The sequence below is a fragment of the Augochlora pura genome, chromosome 3 (genome assembly GCF_028453695.1).
Source record: "Augochlora pura isolate Apur16 chromosome 3, APUR_v2.2.1, whole genome shotgun sequence".
Taxonomy (NCBI): domain Eukaryota; kingdom Metazoa; phylum Arthropoda; class Insecta; order Hymenoptera; family Halictidae; genus Augochlora; species Augochlora pura.
The window spans coordinates 1,795,742-1,811,444 of record NC_135774.1 but is presented as its reverse complement, the minus strand read 5'-3'; the positions used below and the strand labels follow the sequence as shown (position 1 = coordinate 1,811,444).

Genomic DNA, 15,703 nt, shown 5'->3' with positions numbered 1-15,703 from the left:
AAAAGCGGGCCGCGTCGCCCTGCACGGAAAGGCGCGCCCCTCGGATCTTGTTCGGGCGCGCTCGCCTAACTGCGAACCTAATCCAGACGTGGCCCAGATGTAATCAGGATATACAGCCGGGGGGCCGCGCGAAGGACCGATCCGTTTAATTTTGTCGAAACGCTGCCTGGGATTAATTTCAGTTTCGACCTTAGAATTAATTCAGCCGCGATACGTATCGCGGAACTGGGTCATCTTTTTTGGGCATCATATTCCATTCATGTCGCAACACGGTTCACCAGAAATTCCATCCGCCGCATCTTTGCAGAGTTTTTTCTTCAAGGTTGTGCCGCACGACTCCGCGGTATTTTCTTGGAAATATCTTGCCTCGGTTGCGATCAATTCGGGGCTTCGCATAGAATCGATACGGTTGCAAAAAGCGGGTCGTCGTTTTTAGGCTGGATCTTCGATCCGGATCGACTCGGAAGTTCGCCGCTGGATTTATCGCTCGCCCGGACAGACTTCCTCGAGTTTCCGCCGCGAAAATTTTCTTTGAGTTATTGCCACGGGGAACGCCTCAAAGAGGTGTCCGCTGCAGGTTAATTGGTAACAGAATCTCCTTTGTGTCTGGCGCGGCTCCCTGCGCTCGTCAAAATCCAAGCGATGAAAAATGCCCGCCGTCTTCGTCGACGACGATCACCGTCCTCTTCGCGGGGGGCGGCGGCGTTTCCGATGACGCACGGAGCACGGCCGATTTCTCCGGGTCGATATATAAATTAGCGACAGTCGCGGCAATGATCCGCCGATTGGAAAATCGCGTTCGCCGGGTTCCGGCCCGTCGGTTCAGAAACGAAAGGCGGGACGCGCGGCGAATATTTTAACGCGGGCTAGCTTTTCTTCGTTTCACCCGATTGGCATTCGTTACAGGCGGACAGGTTATCGCGGCGGCCGTCGCGAGCTTTGCCCGCAATTTCCCCATCGTTTTCGAATATTCTCGCGCTGGTACTCGCGCGGAGACGCGGAGAGTGCTCGCGAAGAGAGTTGGCGACAGCTCCTTCTTCTCCACCGTCTTCCGGCCGTCCCTGCCCCCCCCCCTCCCCGCTCTGCCAGCCGCCCCGGCTGTTTATCCGCGGGCTCTCATTATTCTTCGGGGCGCAGCCAATGTCGTTCATGGTCCGCGTAATCGTCCCAGGCCATTCACCGCCCGTTGGCATCCTCTCCGCGCTTTTTAAATACCGGCGACGTCTTACGTAAAACTTCCGCGGCCGTGCCGAGCAACGCTCCCGAAGAAAAAGACAGCGCGCGCGTGAATATTCCAAGATTGGCACGAACAGAGATATATTATATCTTCTCCTTTTGACGAATCAAATCCTGTACTAAAAAGAAAAAATAAGAAATTAGTTCCAGAGGCGTTGGATTTAATAATTAACCCTTTGCAATCGAAGCCATTTTAGCTATAAATCTAAAATAATTTTTCATACCAACATATTTAACAATTTTTCTAAAATTAAACATTGTTGCTGTAAAAATTATTTTAATGGGTGAAAGAACAATATCAGTGGTGCATGAGAGTCACCAAAGGGTCAACCCTTTGCGCTCCGAAACATTCTGCACGTTGGCCACTCGACTCGATAGATCCTCGTATTATTTAGTATAATTTTGGAACCAAGTAACAACGTTTTACAATGATATTGGACTTATATGAATTGGGTGACATGGAGGAATGTTAATATATTTGTAAAAAATCGGTATATATATAATAATAACTTTAATGTTCCATGAGAGGGGACATCCGAGTGATATGCTAGAATTACAATGTCCCCCGAGAGGGGACAGCGGAGTGCAAAGGGTTAAATGATAAGAAATATAATACTAATAGCTAAAATTAGAATTACAATACTAATAACGATAACAATAATAAAAACAGTAATAAAATTAATGTCATTATTTATTCCGTATTATTTCATAGATCAATCCAAGTTTTGCAATTTGTATCTCTTACGAACGAATAGTTACGGGACAATGGCACACCTTACGTCAATCCGGACGACTGTGCGCCGCCTCGAAACAGGGATCGCGCGCGGAAGCGGAGGGAGGGGGCAGCTCGGGCCTGTCGATCAAACGCGTCGCTCGACCGCGAGCGCGCGAACCGGCCCGTGTTTTCTTTCGCGCTGATTGAAAATCGACCGAGCCCCCGTCACAGTTTAACCGTCTAATGGCTTTTTCGAAGCGGAACAGCGCGCGGAAAATAAAAATCTCTCCGACTCGCCGTGGACGGAATCCATGTTAATCGGTCGGCGAGTTTTCCGGATGTTTTGCCAGTGTAGTTTACGGTGTCCGCGGGGGAGGAGGAGAGAGAGAGAGAGGCCAGCGAAAATATTTTCTCTGCTGGGAATCGGTGGCGACACGGCAGGAACGAACGGATGCGGCGCACGATCCGCGCGTGACGCGACCGATCCGGAAACTGTTCCCCGAGGCGAGGCCGTTTTAAAGCGCGCGAAAGCCCGTCGCGAGAAGTGCTATCAACAGGGATAATCAGGGACGGCGGGAAGGGGAAGGATGGGGAGAGAGAGAGAGAGGGCCGTGGGACGACGGCGGGGTTTCATAGCCGGGAATTGGCCGTGAAACCGTGGGGGGGAGGAAGAGATCCGTCCCTCGCGATAGGATCTCACCTCTATACGTCTTTACGTCTATCATAAAGTTTAGGCACCTGGTAACGAGGGTGCGCGCTAGTGTCTCTCCTCCGCGGCGAGATTGAATTCTCGATGTTTGCCTTCATCGGGGGACATTAATCTTTCATGGTACGTATCAAACGGCCCTCGTTCCGTCGGATCGGCCAATTACATCTTTATACTTTTAATCTTCTAATTCGTCGCCCCGCGACGCCGCCGCCGCCGGCGGCCGAGGCGGAGAGACGACGGGAAAAGAAAAGAAAAGAAAAGAACAGGAGAGTGGAAACGAGCGCGAGAGAAAAAGAAGGAACAAAGAAAGAAGAAGTACTTTTCATCGGTACGTGAGGTACCATCTTCGCTTCGAAACGACATCAAACACTCAACAAGAGATTAAATGGAATCCCCCGGCGGAGACCGCGGCAAGATTACGCGAGGGAGGGTGGGGGGAGCCGTAGAAAAATTGACCCTGGAAATTGGAGAGAGGAAGATTCGTCTTTCGACGATTGGATCGTGCACGGGCTTAAGAACCGGGACGTGTCGCCGGAGTTGCCGCCGCTCCGCCGAACGGTGCCCGCTTGCCGCGCGTTACTCCCTTAATGCGTGTTCTTCATTAACATGTACGCCGCGTATTTCATCCGATGCTTCGTGTCTGCCGTTCCGTCTACCGATCCCCGACCCAGTTAATCCGTTTCGCGCGCACCTACAGTGGCGGTCAAAAATTTAAGACGACGAATTTAATTTCAATTATACGCGTGTAACGTAAGTACTATCTTTCCAATCAGTTTCTTATTTTGGGATAACGAAGACGAATGCTTGACCCTCTAATTCTCGAAGGCTCGTGTGTTAAATGTAAACATTATTGAGTCAACGATATTGACAATATTTCTGTAATATTTACTGTAATATTACAATAGAGAAAAGTGAAAAATTAATAGATTCAATGGCAAAAAGATGTGCTGAGGTTATAGTAAATAATGGATTTTGGACGAAATACTAAATATTTGTATTGAAAACCATTCTTTTTCTGTTTATTTTCTCCTATTATTTTGTAGTCTTAAACTTTTGTCAATGGAAATGTAACATAGATCTACTTTTTTGTTATATATTCTAACTAATAAGTTCAAAACCCAACATAAATGTTTTTGTAACCGTTTAAATAAATGAGTAGCCGATTATAATTAAAGATAGAACACGATAGCTTACGTTATTCATAAAATATTAATAATTCCTTTCTTTTCTCCTTCTCGTCTTAAATTTTTGTCCGCTACTGTATATCTCCCAGCCCAGACCCAACGCGACCCCCCACTCATCGATCCTAGTCCTGCCTAGCTCGCCGATATCGCTCGTCCCGCGATGGCAAAACACCGCTTTAAAACTGTAGCAAGGCTGCGTCCCGAACTGGCCGGGGCAGGTGACTAACGAGTCCCTAACCCAGATATCCACAGCGGGGATCCAGACTCGACCCATGAATTTCCCAAGATCCACCCGCGGCAAAAACCGTTCCAAACTCGGCGGAATCGCGGGGCAGGCTAAGTCTGGAATGAAATCCTTCGCGCAACAACGGGCCGAAACTAAACCCGAGGAGGAAACTTAGGACCTGGCTTTACACTTTGGGCCAGCATTAACTCGGATCGTATCCGACCCTGATTGAACGCCTTCCCAAGTTTGGATCAACCGTATGGCAGGTGCTTCGGGCTCGGAGGTGGATCGTTCTCGCGACGAGAGGCGTTGCTCGAAGCTGCGCTTCCAAAGAAAAAGATAGCAGACTATCTAAAGATAGCGTGCTATATTTAATTTCTCGCGTTATAATTATGGTACAGGAAATGTGCCAATGATACAGAAAGACTACGTTCCACTAATATGTAAACACTATTTTAAACATTTAGGGCAGCTTTTACGAGCTGAATAGAATATAATTGAAGACAGTCTGAAATGTTCCATATCAGAGTTTCTTAATTCTAAAGATCATAATTTGTTTAAGACAGGCATTTCTGTATTGGAATCTCGTTGAAAAGAGTGTAATAAACCGAACGGCGCATATTTTTATTAAATCAGCAGCTTTTGAAATCGACATTTCATATGCACCAACCTAATAGTATATATTTAACCCTTTGCACTCGAGTGGTGACTCTGAGGCACCACTAAAATTGTTACAGCACGTTCCAAAATAATGTTTATATTATGGCAGATTTGATTTAAAAAATTATTAATAGTATGAGTTATAACTGTTGCATGAGTTACGACTTTCAATTTCATATGCATAAAATACATTTTGCGATATAGAATGGAACTACTGTGTGTCAGAGAAGTTATTTTAGAATTACAGTTAAAATGGCTTCGAGTGCAAAGGGTTGATACAGATCGATACGTGAAAGTTCATTTTTTGATAAAAAGTCACACCTTGCGCTAATGCGGACCACTGTGCGGCGGGAAGACCGGTTTCGCGGAACGCCCGGCGAAGGAAACGACGAACGGAAAGTTCGCGTCGCGAGTCGTTCCGTGCCGGCGATTCCCCGACGTCGGACATGAGAAACGATCCCGGCGACCGCGCGCGCGGAATTTCGAAACGTCGACGGCCAAACCGCGGACGTTTCGATGGATGACGCTCGGAGAGATACTTTGATCAAAAAATACAGCCCGATTTATATGTCGTGCGGGGAAGAAGAAAGTTGGCCGGGAAAGAATTGATGGAAAACCGCGCGACGACCCTCTGATACATCGTTTTCCCGGTGAATCGGTTGACCGTATAAATCTCGGATCGCCGACAATTATTATTAATTACGGGCGTGTCTAGCGGAAACGAGGAAATACGAGGTGCCGCGGAAAATTCAGCCGCCCCGAGGGGCTTCCGTTTTACTCGGCAAACAACCGCGGCTTCGGAAATGAAATTCTAAAGGCCGCGATTTTTCCGCGGCCGTTTCGCCCGTTCAACGGATTGTGTGTTATTTGTAATTAAATACGGGCTAGATGAGAGAACGATCTCTGGTTTTCCCGTTGCCGCGAATAGAACGAAATAATAAAATGGCTGAACGAGTAAAATGGTTCGGCGTTGGAACCGGTCGGAAATATCGCTCGTTTGCCGCAAGAAAACGCTACAGCCGCTCGTCAATGTCCCTTTTCCTTTCTAATAATTCTTTAATCAATCGTTTCGACCGCCTTTACTGCCTCGCGTTTTTCGACGTATCGTTCCACGCCGTAACACAGGAACATGTAAAATGCCCAGCGAAAGTAGAAGCTGCGAGCTTCAAATTAAGCCCAAGTTAATTGTCACGCGACACGTTTTTACTAAATACCATACCATTTCACATTTCAACAATTTCCTCTTTTGTCCTCTCGACGCTGAAACATTTCCCTCGTCAGCTTTTCACGACATTCTGCATTTTTAATTTCTATTGTATCTCTTTATAATAATACACGACGCTTTTCTGAAACGTATAACAAAATCAAGAACGCGGAAGCGTATCATTCCCGTGCTGTTTCCGACGAATCCACGCGTCGCTGAAGAAACACAGCTAACTGGTTAGGCAATGCACTCTGTTCAGGAGATTCCGCTCGACGTTTCCTGCATCGCTTGCAAGATGCAAAAGCTGACGTATCGCCTCTGGATCCGGCAAATATCGCGACTTCGCGACAACTCTGTTGCAATCGACGAAAGAAAATTCTACGAAAATAAAGATCGAGGCTGGAAAAACTGTTCGCCCCGAGCCCCGAGGCGTTTTCCCGTTTCCTCGAGGACGTTGTTCGAGAAAACATTGCCGGTGGAGACGGTGGTCCGTGTGGGGCGAGTTCGATTACGATCTTGGGATTAGATCGATTAGGTGCAGGAGACACGAGCGACACGCTCGGCCGTGCATGCGGAGACGGGAATCCGAAAGAGTCGTCGGATCAGCCCGGTTCCCCCCGCATTCGCCCAATTCCAGGGGGAGAAGGAGGGAGACGCGGAGACCAGCCGTATATCGAACGCCGCCGGCATTTCGTGGCCATGTTTAGAGGCATAATTACGATGCCGGAAGTCCGGCCGGCCGCAAGCACGGCTGATAATTCTTCGAATAAATACGGATCACCTGCGAGCCGGGAAAGTTGGCGGGGGCGGTACGTGCGCCAGAACACGACGCGGCCGGATCTCCCCGCGATCAATTCCGGTCACGAGCTGTGCAATCATCCTGTGTCACAGTTCTGGGATTATTCGGACCGGGGGGCATTTCTTGCTTACTCCCAGGTAACGTCGCCGCCCGACCGGAGGGGGCAGCGCGCGCGCGGCGACGGCGGCGGCGACGGCACCACCGACAATTACCGATCGTTATTGACGTACTGCATTTGCCCGTGTGTGCGCGTCATATGTCCGACGGTGTTTGCAGGCCCGTTACGAGTTCCATCGGGTTCGTCCCCGATTTGATACCCGTCGCCGCGCGCACACGAGACGGGCTCGCCCTTTCGCCAACTTTTCGACGGGCAAATAAATCCGGAAAAGGGACTGTGCCCTACTCGCAACATCGATCCGACGTATACCGCCAATCCTGTCGCGATTCCACCGCTGCCGGCCATCCAGTTCGAAATTATCTCGCGAACGGACCGCTTCCGTTCCACTTTCGTCGCGCCCTTCTCGAGCACACGGGGTTATGGACTGCGGAGACGGTTCACGTGGAGCCTGACCAATCGCTGTGCCATTTCAGTACCTTTTCGAGTATAATTTACTTTACGTTTATCGAATAACACGTACTGTATATTTTTATTCGAAAATAGAAGGGTACAGGAATTTCTGTTATTCGATAAATAAGAAATGACCCTTGGGAACTGACCCTTCAACGGAGTAGATTAATTTAATTTTTTGGAGTAAATTATTTAGGGTAAATTAATGAAATTTCGGAGTATATATTAAACAAGTTTTAAAGATATTATTGCATCCTCCATTTACTATCAGTGTGCATTCTATAGACAGACAGTACCTTAAATAACAAAAGAATATTAATACACTGTTCTCGAGCTCTTTCGCATCAAAATTAAAATTTCCTTAGCAAAAGAAATTCAACATCAATAAAAAGCCACATCTATATCAAAATACATAATTCTCTTCCATTAAACAATTTCTCTGATTCCAGTGTATTAAATCTCCGCGATCCACGTTTCGTCAGAAACGAGTGAAACGCCCAGCCCGGGGATGACTTACTAAAATTACTATACTCGATGCTCTTCCCGGGAGAATCAACAAGCGTTCGCGTAGCCAGCGTAATAAAAGCAAAGTACATTCTGCAGCAACATCGTGTTAATGCCGTAGATCGGGAGAAGTTTAGTGTTGTTTCGGGCCAGGAACGATGGTTGCCGCGGGGTCCGCGAAGGAATCTCGTTCCACCCCGAAGCTCGATCCGGAAATAAAAAGGGTGTAAACCCCAGAGAGCGAAGGGTGGCCGAGCCAGATAAATGGCAGGGTCGCGCGGCGATCAATTCATTCGGCTAAGCTGTTATGAAGATTTCACCTTCTATTTAATCCCACCCATAAAGATCCGCGGACTATCCGAAAATAATTGAAGCGGAAGGTTGCTCGGCAGCCTTTCGGTCCTATCATTTTTCTTCGTAATTACTTCTCCCGGTTACTTCGCCGGCATTGTTCTATCGTGGCCGCTGCTTCACCGAAAACAAGGAAAAAATATTCGTAACACGATAACGCGCAGCTTTCGAAAATAACTCGCCGAAAAAACGAATCCATCGCGTCCGTCTAATTTAATCAGGATCGACGAAACGCAGAGATGTAATACAACTTGATATTTCAATTTCGATTGAATTTTCGCGCAGTGTAGTTGAGTTTGCAGAATTTTTTTTCGTACCGGCGCGCCGTGGCAGCCGCGGTGTTAATGATTAAATATCGGCCGCAAGGGAGCAGAATTTTATTCCGACTTGAGGGAACGGAATTTTATCCCGATTTCCTACGGAAACAGAATTATATTCCGATCCGAGGGAATTTTTATTCGAGGAACGGAATAACATTCGCGTTTAACAGAGGTTATTACCGGAAACGTCCGTCACGGGCTCGTCAAGGTGCGCTCTCGATTAAAGGTAAAAATAAATTCCGCGAAGAAACGTAAGGAGGACGGCCGGTCGCCGATCGGGGGAAAAAGGGGGGGGGAGGAGGGGGGATCGATGCCGGGCGCCGGACAGGAATTTAATGACCATCCGGCGAAATAGATGCCGTTTATTGGCCATGGATAGAAAATAGTGACTAACGGTCTGGTAGTCGTAAACGCAGCGCGGCCAGTAGTTACTGACCGTAATAGACAGACAATGGTAGGCGGCCGGGCCGGGATATTACAGGGAAGTGAATGGTGGGTGACCGTCGCCAGCAGACAGTGCTTATTTGTTCCGGGCTGGAACAATATCAGGTGGTTCTGGGGGGGAGGGGGCCGGAAGAAAATCGCCGCTCGCGCGCTCTCGCTGCCCCGATAGTTGGGAATTATTGTACACACCTCCGAGCAATTAATTAAAATCTCGGCCGGGGAAACGGGTCGCATTTGTCGGCGCAATACGCCGTCGGAGGAAGTGAATTACCCCCGGCTTGTTACCGGTGATTTTTATTGGACGGGAAACGTTTGCAATCTCCCGGTGAAGAATAGACGATGGAGATTCGATCCGGCGTGTAAGAACGGTCCACGGGATGCTATATTGCCGGCGGGGCGGAGGGGAAACACGAGCCGTCGTAAAATTATTATTGCCCCTTTCTTATTCTCGTTACTGGGTCATCAAATATTTCCCGCGGCCTGCTGACGTTCGCGGTACATTCTCGCCGGGTATAATCCTAATTTTACTACTCGTAAGGAACGGGTATCCGGCGGTATTACCGCTGTCGGAGATCTCCGAACCGGGCGCACCGGCTGCGAAACGTATCGAGTGATGGGCAGCCGTTCGCGACTGCGGCGTCGCTTCCCCCTCCGCCGATTTTTCAGGGAACTTTGGATCGCGAAGTTCGCCCCGGCGGGGCGTCCCCGAGTTTATCTTCCATTTCCGCTGATTGTCGCTTTTAATTCGCCTCGAGCAGCCACTCCGCGGTGGGCTCCTCGGAGAAGGAAGTGTCAATTTCGCAAGGGGGACACACTTTAATTCGGTGGCTAAATAAGAAGCCTTCATCGATCGAGCTCACCGACACCGCGCCGCTCGGCCAACCCTTTCGCCCGGGGAACTAAGGTTCTCAGATTTTCTAGCGATTAATCTATTCCGCGCGAGAACAATGCGATCCCCCGCCGCGGCTAGCGAAGATCCAGCCAATTTAATGTAGTTCGCCGGCGCTAACAGTTTCGTTAATATTCCGCGGCCATTTCAAGTGCTTTCAATTTTAAACTTCCTGTTCCAATTAGCCGCGGAGTTACTGAAACGAGTAATTTCCTAGAAAAAACACGCACGCGCCCTCCCCGCCTGCTTTTTCGTGTTTCACGGTCCGACTCGTAGTAACTCGCGTGCTTGTAAATTGCGTCCTATTCGTTAAAAGTGAAGAACCGGAATTTTGAAAAACTGCCCGCAATTATGTGTACACCGTGGCTCCTCATGCATTTAAATCAAACCGGGGAAAAGAGAGCGGGTTCGGCAGAAAACGCGCCAGGGACTTTTGCCCCGTTTGACCATTTCCGCCTCCTTTGTCGAGTCCCGCGGGGTTCTCATTTCCAAACCGGGGATGTTGCCGTATCGACGCTCTTATCGACCATGATTTACAGTTACTAGATTGTACATTACTAGGTTCATAGGTCGTCTATATAAAATTTTATATAAGTCTCAGAATCGTACGCTAAGTATCCTCTAATTATTTATAATTAATAAAAGCCGCGAATTAAATAAAAATTTTCACAGTATTGACAGCGATGACTATATGCAGGAAATAAATCGTAATATCGATAAATTCAAAAAAGAGATCAACACAAATTATTTTGTTAACAATATCGCAGGAAACGAATTTAAAAAATTGGTAGAAAATAATAATATATTTAATAGTAGATATACTTAAAAATAATAGAATTGTTCCTTAATATTTTCAAATAAAACACTTGAAAGCTGCGAGCTGCCGGCAATAAAATTGAAAAATAATTCCGGGGGAAAGGGTTAAGGAACGAGTTTGAAGGCAGCCGGGGCACGTCCGCCATCGAACAGGTATTAGCTACTGTCTGGGCCCATGATCTACCGATTCTGCTTCCTTGTACATACTAATGCACACCTGTTTGAAAATTCCTAAGCCACGCGTGCTACCGGACGGCTATCGACCTGTCTGATCATGACCTACCGTTTCTACTTATTCTACATACTAATGCGGTTGACGATCCACCAAACTCGATTCTGGAAAAAGTCTGTCCTACATTTCCTGTGGGATATCACGTTGGGCTCCTTTAATTAATGCTCGCCGCAACGCGTTAAAAGTTATACAACGTCGGAAACATTCTTTCCAGTTTCTGAACGCTCTATCCACCTGTCAAAATCGCCGGCACATTTTTTAATGCGAATATTTTGAATTAAAATATTCAATATTTGAATCAAAATAAAATGAATTGTTGAAGCGGCGAAGACTCTTTCGTAGGATATGATTGCATAAATTTGCTATTTCAGGCGTTTATTTTAATAAAACATAGCGGAAAATGAGGTGTGGATTATGAACGAACTCAGCCTTGTAATTTTTAACACTCGGGCAGATTTCATCGTTCTGAGTGAAGTCGTTTAATGACGGAATGGAATAACTTCTACGTTAATCAACGTTATAATTTCTTAACTTTATCAGAAATATCATATTCGTTCAATTGAATAAAGTACTCAACAAATTTTATAAAATTAAATTTCTTCAGATAGCTTCAGAGTTAGAAAATCGAAGAATAATTCTGCTGAAATTACAAACAGCAGAATTTAACTTTTATCCTTTTTCCGTCGAATCATTAGTCGAAACTGTTTCGTTTCTTCGAACGTGTTCTAGACATTAATAATTCTCCGAAAAAGAAAAGCCATCTGTAATGTATGTTGTAATAAAAGAGATTTTTATATGGAACGTATGGCTGGAATGGACCAACCGTAGCCGCGCCATGTATGTTTGACATTTTGATGAATCTTCAGCATGTTTCGGTGTCGTTGCCGTTTGCGATAAAGAACGTGACAGTCGTTCGGACAGATATGTTTATAGCGTGCCATTTATCGCGACGTATTTGTGTACAAAGAATCTTTCTCCTTTTTATTCTGAGCAAGCAACGGGTTATTTGGAAAATCTTTCGGTAGTTCTTCAGACCATTTACAAAATTATCAAAGCTGCTAAATTGCTAGAACTACCTCATGGAGCTGCTGACGAGTCTATAACATTTTTAAATTGCCTGCAAATGTGTAAATAAATATTAAAGCATTAACCCCTTGCTCACTATGATTCCTTTCATGCCGTGACGATTAGCACTTGATTATTTTAATAATAGGATCAGACAATCTTTTTTCTTATATTGTCTTCACTTGCCTTCGTTTCTATACATTGATAAGAAAAGAATTTATTTTTACGTCGACGTAGAAGAAATTAATAATATTCATATTTAGTAGAGCTTGCATGAAAGCGTCACCACGAGTCTGACTCGTTATTACAGTGCAAGAGTTTAAGAGTTTAAGAGAGTTTAAGAGATTATTTTATACTTTGAAAGTAATAAATAATAGTTTGTTTGCCAAGATTTTATTTTGAGTTTCCCCTAATTTCGCAATGTCACTTTGACTAAAAAATAGAAGGGGTCGTTCTAGGGTTAAATACGAGGCACTAGGTCACTCTGTCAAACCCTCTCGTTTGCGATGCTAAATAAATATTGTAGAAGGGTAAACATCGAGGCAGACGGTAGAATGGTTCAAAAGGTCACAGAGTTTCGAGGTACCGTAGGGGTCGCAGAATAGTGTATCAGCGCGGGCCGCGGCCATTAACGAATGTTTGGCCATACTTTTCGGCGAGCTGTGCGCGTCCACTCGGCCGTCGTGGCGCGGACAGGCGTCATCCTCAGGCGACCATAACCGAACACCGTCGTCGTCCTGTGTGCCGCGGAACGGCTCCGTTCCGTCGCCGGTGACGGCCCGGTGCCGTTTGCCGGCGACTTGCGACGGATCGCGAACCCCCCCGTTAACGAGACTTTTTGCCCAGGTGTCGTGGATCAAGCGGAAGAAGTCGCAGGAGTTACTGACCGTCGGTATGACGACCTACTCGAACGACGAGCGTTTCCACGCGATTCATTTCTTGAACAGCGAGGACTGGACACTCCAAATAAAATACGTTCAGCCGAGGGATGCCGGATTGTACCAGTGCCAAGTGTCTACCCACCCGCCCACCAGTATATTTCTGTTCCTCGAGGTTGTCGGTAAGCGTGAAATTAAACACCGATATAGAGGAGGTGGAGGAGGTGGAGGAGGAGGAGGAGGCCGTTTTTGCGTGGGCCGAGGTTCTTGCACCCGATATCCGATATATCGGCGTCCGAGCGGAATACTCGCCGCGCCGCAGGCCGATTTTTCCGCGTAGCATTTTTAATAGGTTTTAACGTTTCGCAGCTCGCCGAGCGTTTCACCGGTCGCTCGCTCGCTCGCTCGCGAGACCGCGCGCCGCCAATTGGAACGGTCGGATAAATTAAATTCTAGTTGATTTTGTCGAGCGTACGGTTAATGAAATTGAAATAAACGTTCCGATTGTTTCGCGCGCGCGGAAGAAACGCCCGCCGTATCCGGCGCGCACCATCGAGCGCTCGGCCATTTCTGCGATCCGGCGAAATTCTCCATTGCGCGCAGCGATATTTATGGATTTCCGCGCGTCGCTTTCCTTCGATTTATCGCGGGGGCCGCGCTCCGCGGTGATACGATTTTCTTAAATAAATACGGCGACCCGGTTCTTGTCAAATTCCGCCCGCGGATTCCCTCCTTTGGCGCGTCCACTGCGGATCCATAAATGTTTCACGGAATCGCGGCGGCGGGTCTCGCGCGGACCCGGCAAAAACTGGAACGGTCGCGATTTATCGCGCCGATTACTCTACCTTCGTTTCGCGGATTTTTAATTTCTCGGCCCACGGTCCACGGGGGAATTTCTTTTTTTCCTTGCCGCGGGAGAACGCCGTGCTTTATTTCTACGGCTTAGCTGTCAACCCTTTGCTTGTCTTATTAGAAGACGCGGGACTGCCGGTGATTCGGGCGATTTCTAAATTAATTTTTTTCTCGCGTCATCTGTATACATGATACTTATATACAAATTTTGTTTAACCCTTTCGCTGTTTTGCATCGATGGAAAAAAAGTTAAAGATTAGCCCTTTCGCTCCGAGCGCCGCATATATGCGGCATCCAAGTGATGTGTATACAACTGCATTGTATACTAGGCGAAATACAACAATTATTTTGCGTTTTAATACAATAATTTTGTAGGTCCTTTTATATTAAAAATGTAAATATTTCTGGCGCGAAATGTCGTGCAGCGGCGGTACTTCGACGGACGACACTGCCGCAGCGAAAGGGTTAACAAGAATATAAATAGAAACTTTACCAGCTAATATTTCCATTTAATTACCAGGCTGCGGAGCTTCGTGAAAAATTACTATTCCGTAACACGATTTATTTTCCGACATTTTTGATCGGTCGAAAATAGTCCAACAATTTTGTTAAATTTTTCGTCGCGCGTTTTTAACGCGTTTACGACGTAAAAAAATTGCATTTCAAAAATCCCCTTCTCCCGCCACTGGTTTTAATAAAGATGAGCGCGCGCTAATCGACGTAATTCTGTATCACGTTTGATTCGAAGTATTATTTATCGCCTGCCGGACATATTTGACGCGTAATCGAAGACGCTATTAATTTCCGGCGACGCGAACGATTTTTCCAGTACATCATGCCGATCTAATAATCGGACAGGTGACGGGGCGATTACTCTCGTTCGTTTCACGGCTTTTCAGTTTTCCGGTCGCGACGCGAGGGATAATATTGTTTATGAAACGCGGCGGGGCCGTCAGGTGACGCGTTAATTCGGCAAATTTGTTTAAATACGTTCATCCGGCAGAAAGGAGGATTTATATTTTATTTAATACACAGCCGCGCCCGTCTCGCGTGTTTTAATCCGACGCGAGGGGCGCGCGCGCGCGCTTTTTTTCGCGAAGCTCGTCGACGCGGCCGGGAAAAAAAGCCGCGCGATATTCTCGAGAAATGTCGAACGAGGTTTCGAATCGCGGAATAGAGCAGTCGATGGAATTCGGCGGGGTGGAGAGGGATCTCCGCTTGTAGAAGTTTGTAGACTTAAGATTGTTTACCCGGATAATCGCCAGTAGTCCCCGGCCGGGAGCCCCGTTCACGGTAGAACGTCTGCCCGAGGAATTAACTATACGTCGTTACCGAAAAGTCGATACCTCGATTCCGTCCGGATGAATTAACAAGATTGTCTGCTGCCCCGGCAGGAATTTTCCTTCGACCCTTGCGCGCGGAGCCGTTTCAAGTCAATTTCACCCGACCGGGCGCCCGCTCCGTTTTCCTAATCATATTCGGTAATAATAAACACGCGCGGGAAAACGAATCTCGCTGCAACAGCTTGCCCGGAAATTTGCTCGACATGCGAAAATATCCAACGCGATCGGAACACGATGACGGCGCGGCACATATTCATCAGATCCCTCGTCGCACCGCCGCCGCCGCCGACCCTGATTCGGAATTTTCGTATCGCAAATTCAACGCAGCGTCAACAACCGCGGGGGGGGGGGGGGGGGGGGGGGGGGGCGACGCGAATTAACCGCGCGCGACCGGGACGGCCTCTCCCACGATTTTTATTCCGCAATTTTTCACTTACGTAGACTTACGTTGCTCGCGGTGACACGTTTCGTTGCCGGCATTAACAGCTCTCGCAGCTACAACGTTTCGTTCATTGGATTTAAGCGCCGCCTCTTCGAAGAGCGCGAGCAAAAATATCGTCGACGCGAAGCCGCGCGAAGCGGCGATTTTAAATAATGACATCCGCAAAATTAATCTGATATTCTTTTTGCGCGCTAGAGAGGGAGAGAGAGAGAGAGAGAGAGAGAGAAAACTGTGGTCACACATTTGTCACGCTGCTAGAATATAAC

The 15,703-nt window shown here is 47.2% G+C and overlaps 1 protein-coding gene across 1 annotated transcript in view; it reads left to right on the top strand.

Annotated features, from left to right (window-relative positions):
• LOC144467615 (lachesin) overlaps positions 1 to 15,703 on the top strand; it is a 60,188-nt gene that overhangs the window by 32,422 nt on the left and 12,063 nt on the right. Inside the window, exon 3 of the mRNA XM_078176502.1 lies at positions 12,769 to 12,982. Coding sequence (XP_078032628.1) covers positions 12,769 to 12,982 — 214 coding nt within the window. The remainder of the gene's footprint in view (positions 1 to 12,768; positions 12,983 to 15,703) is intronic.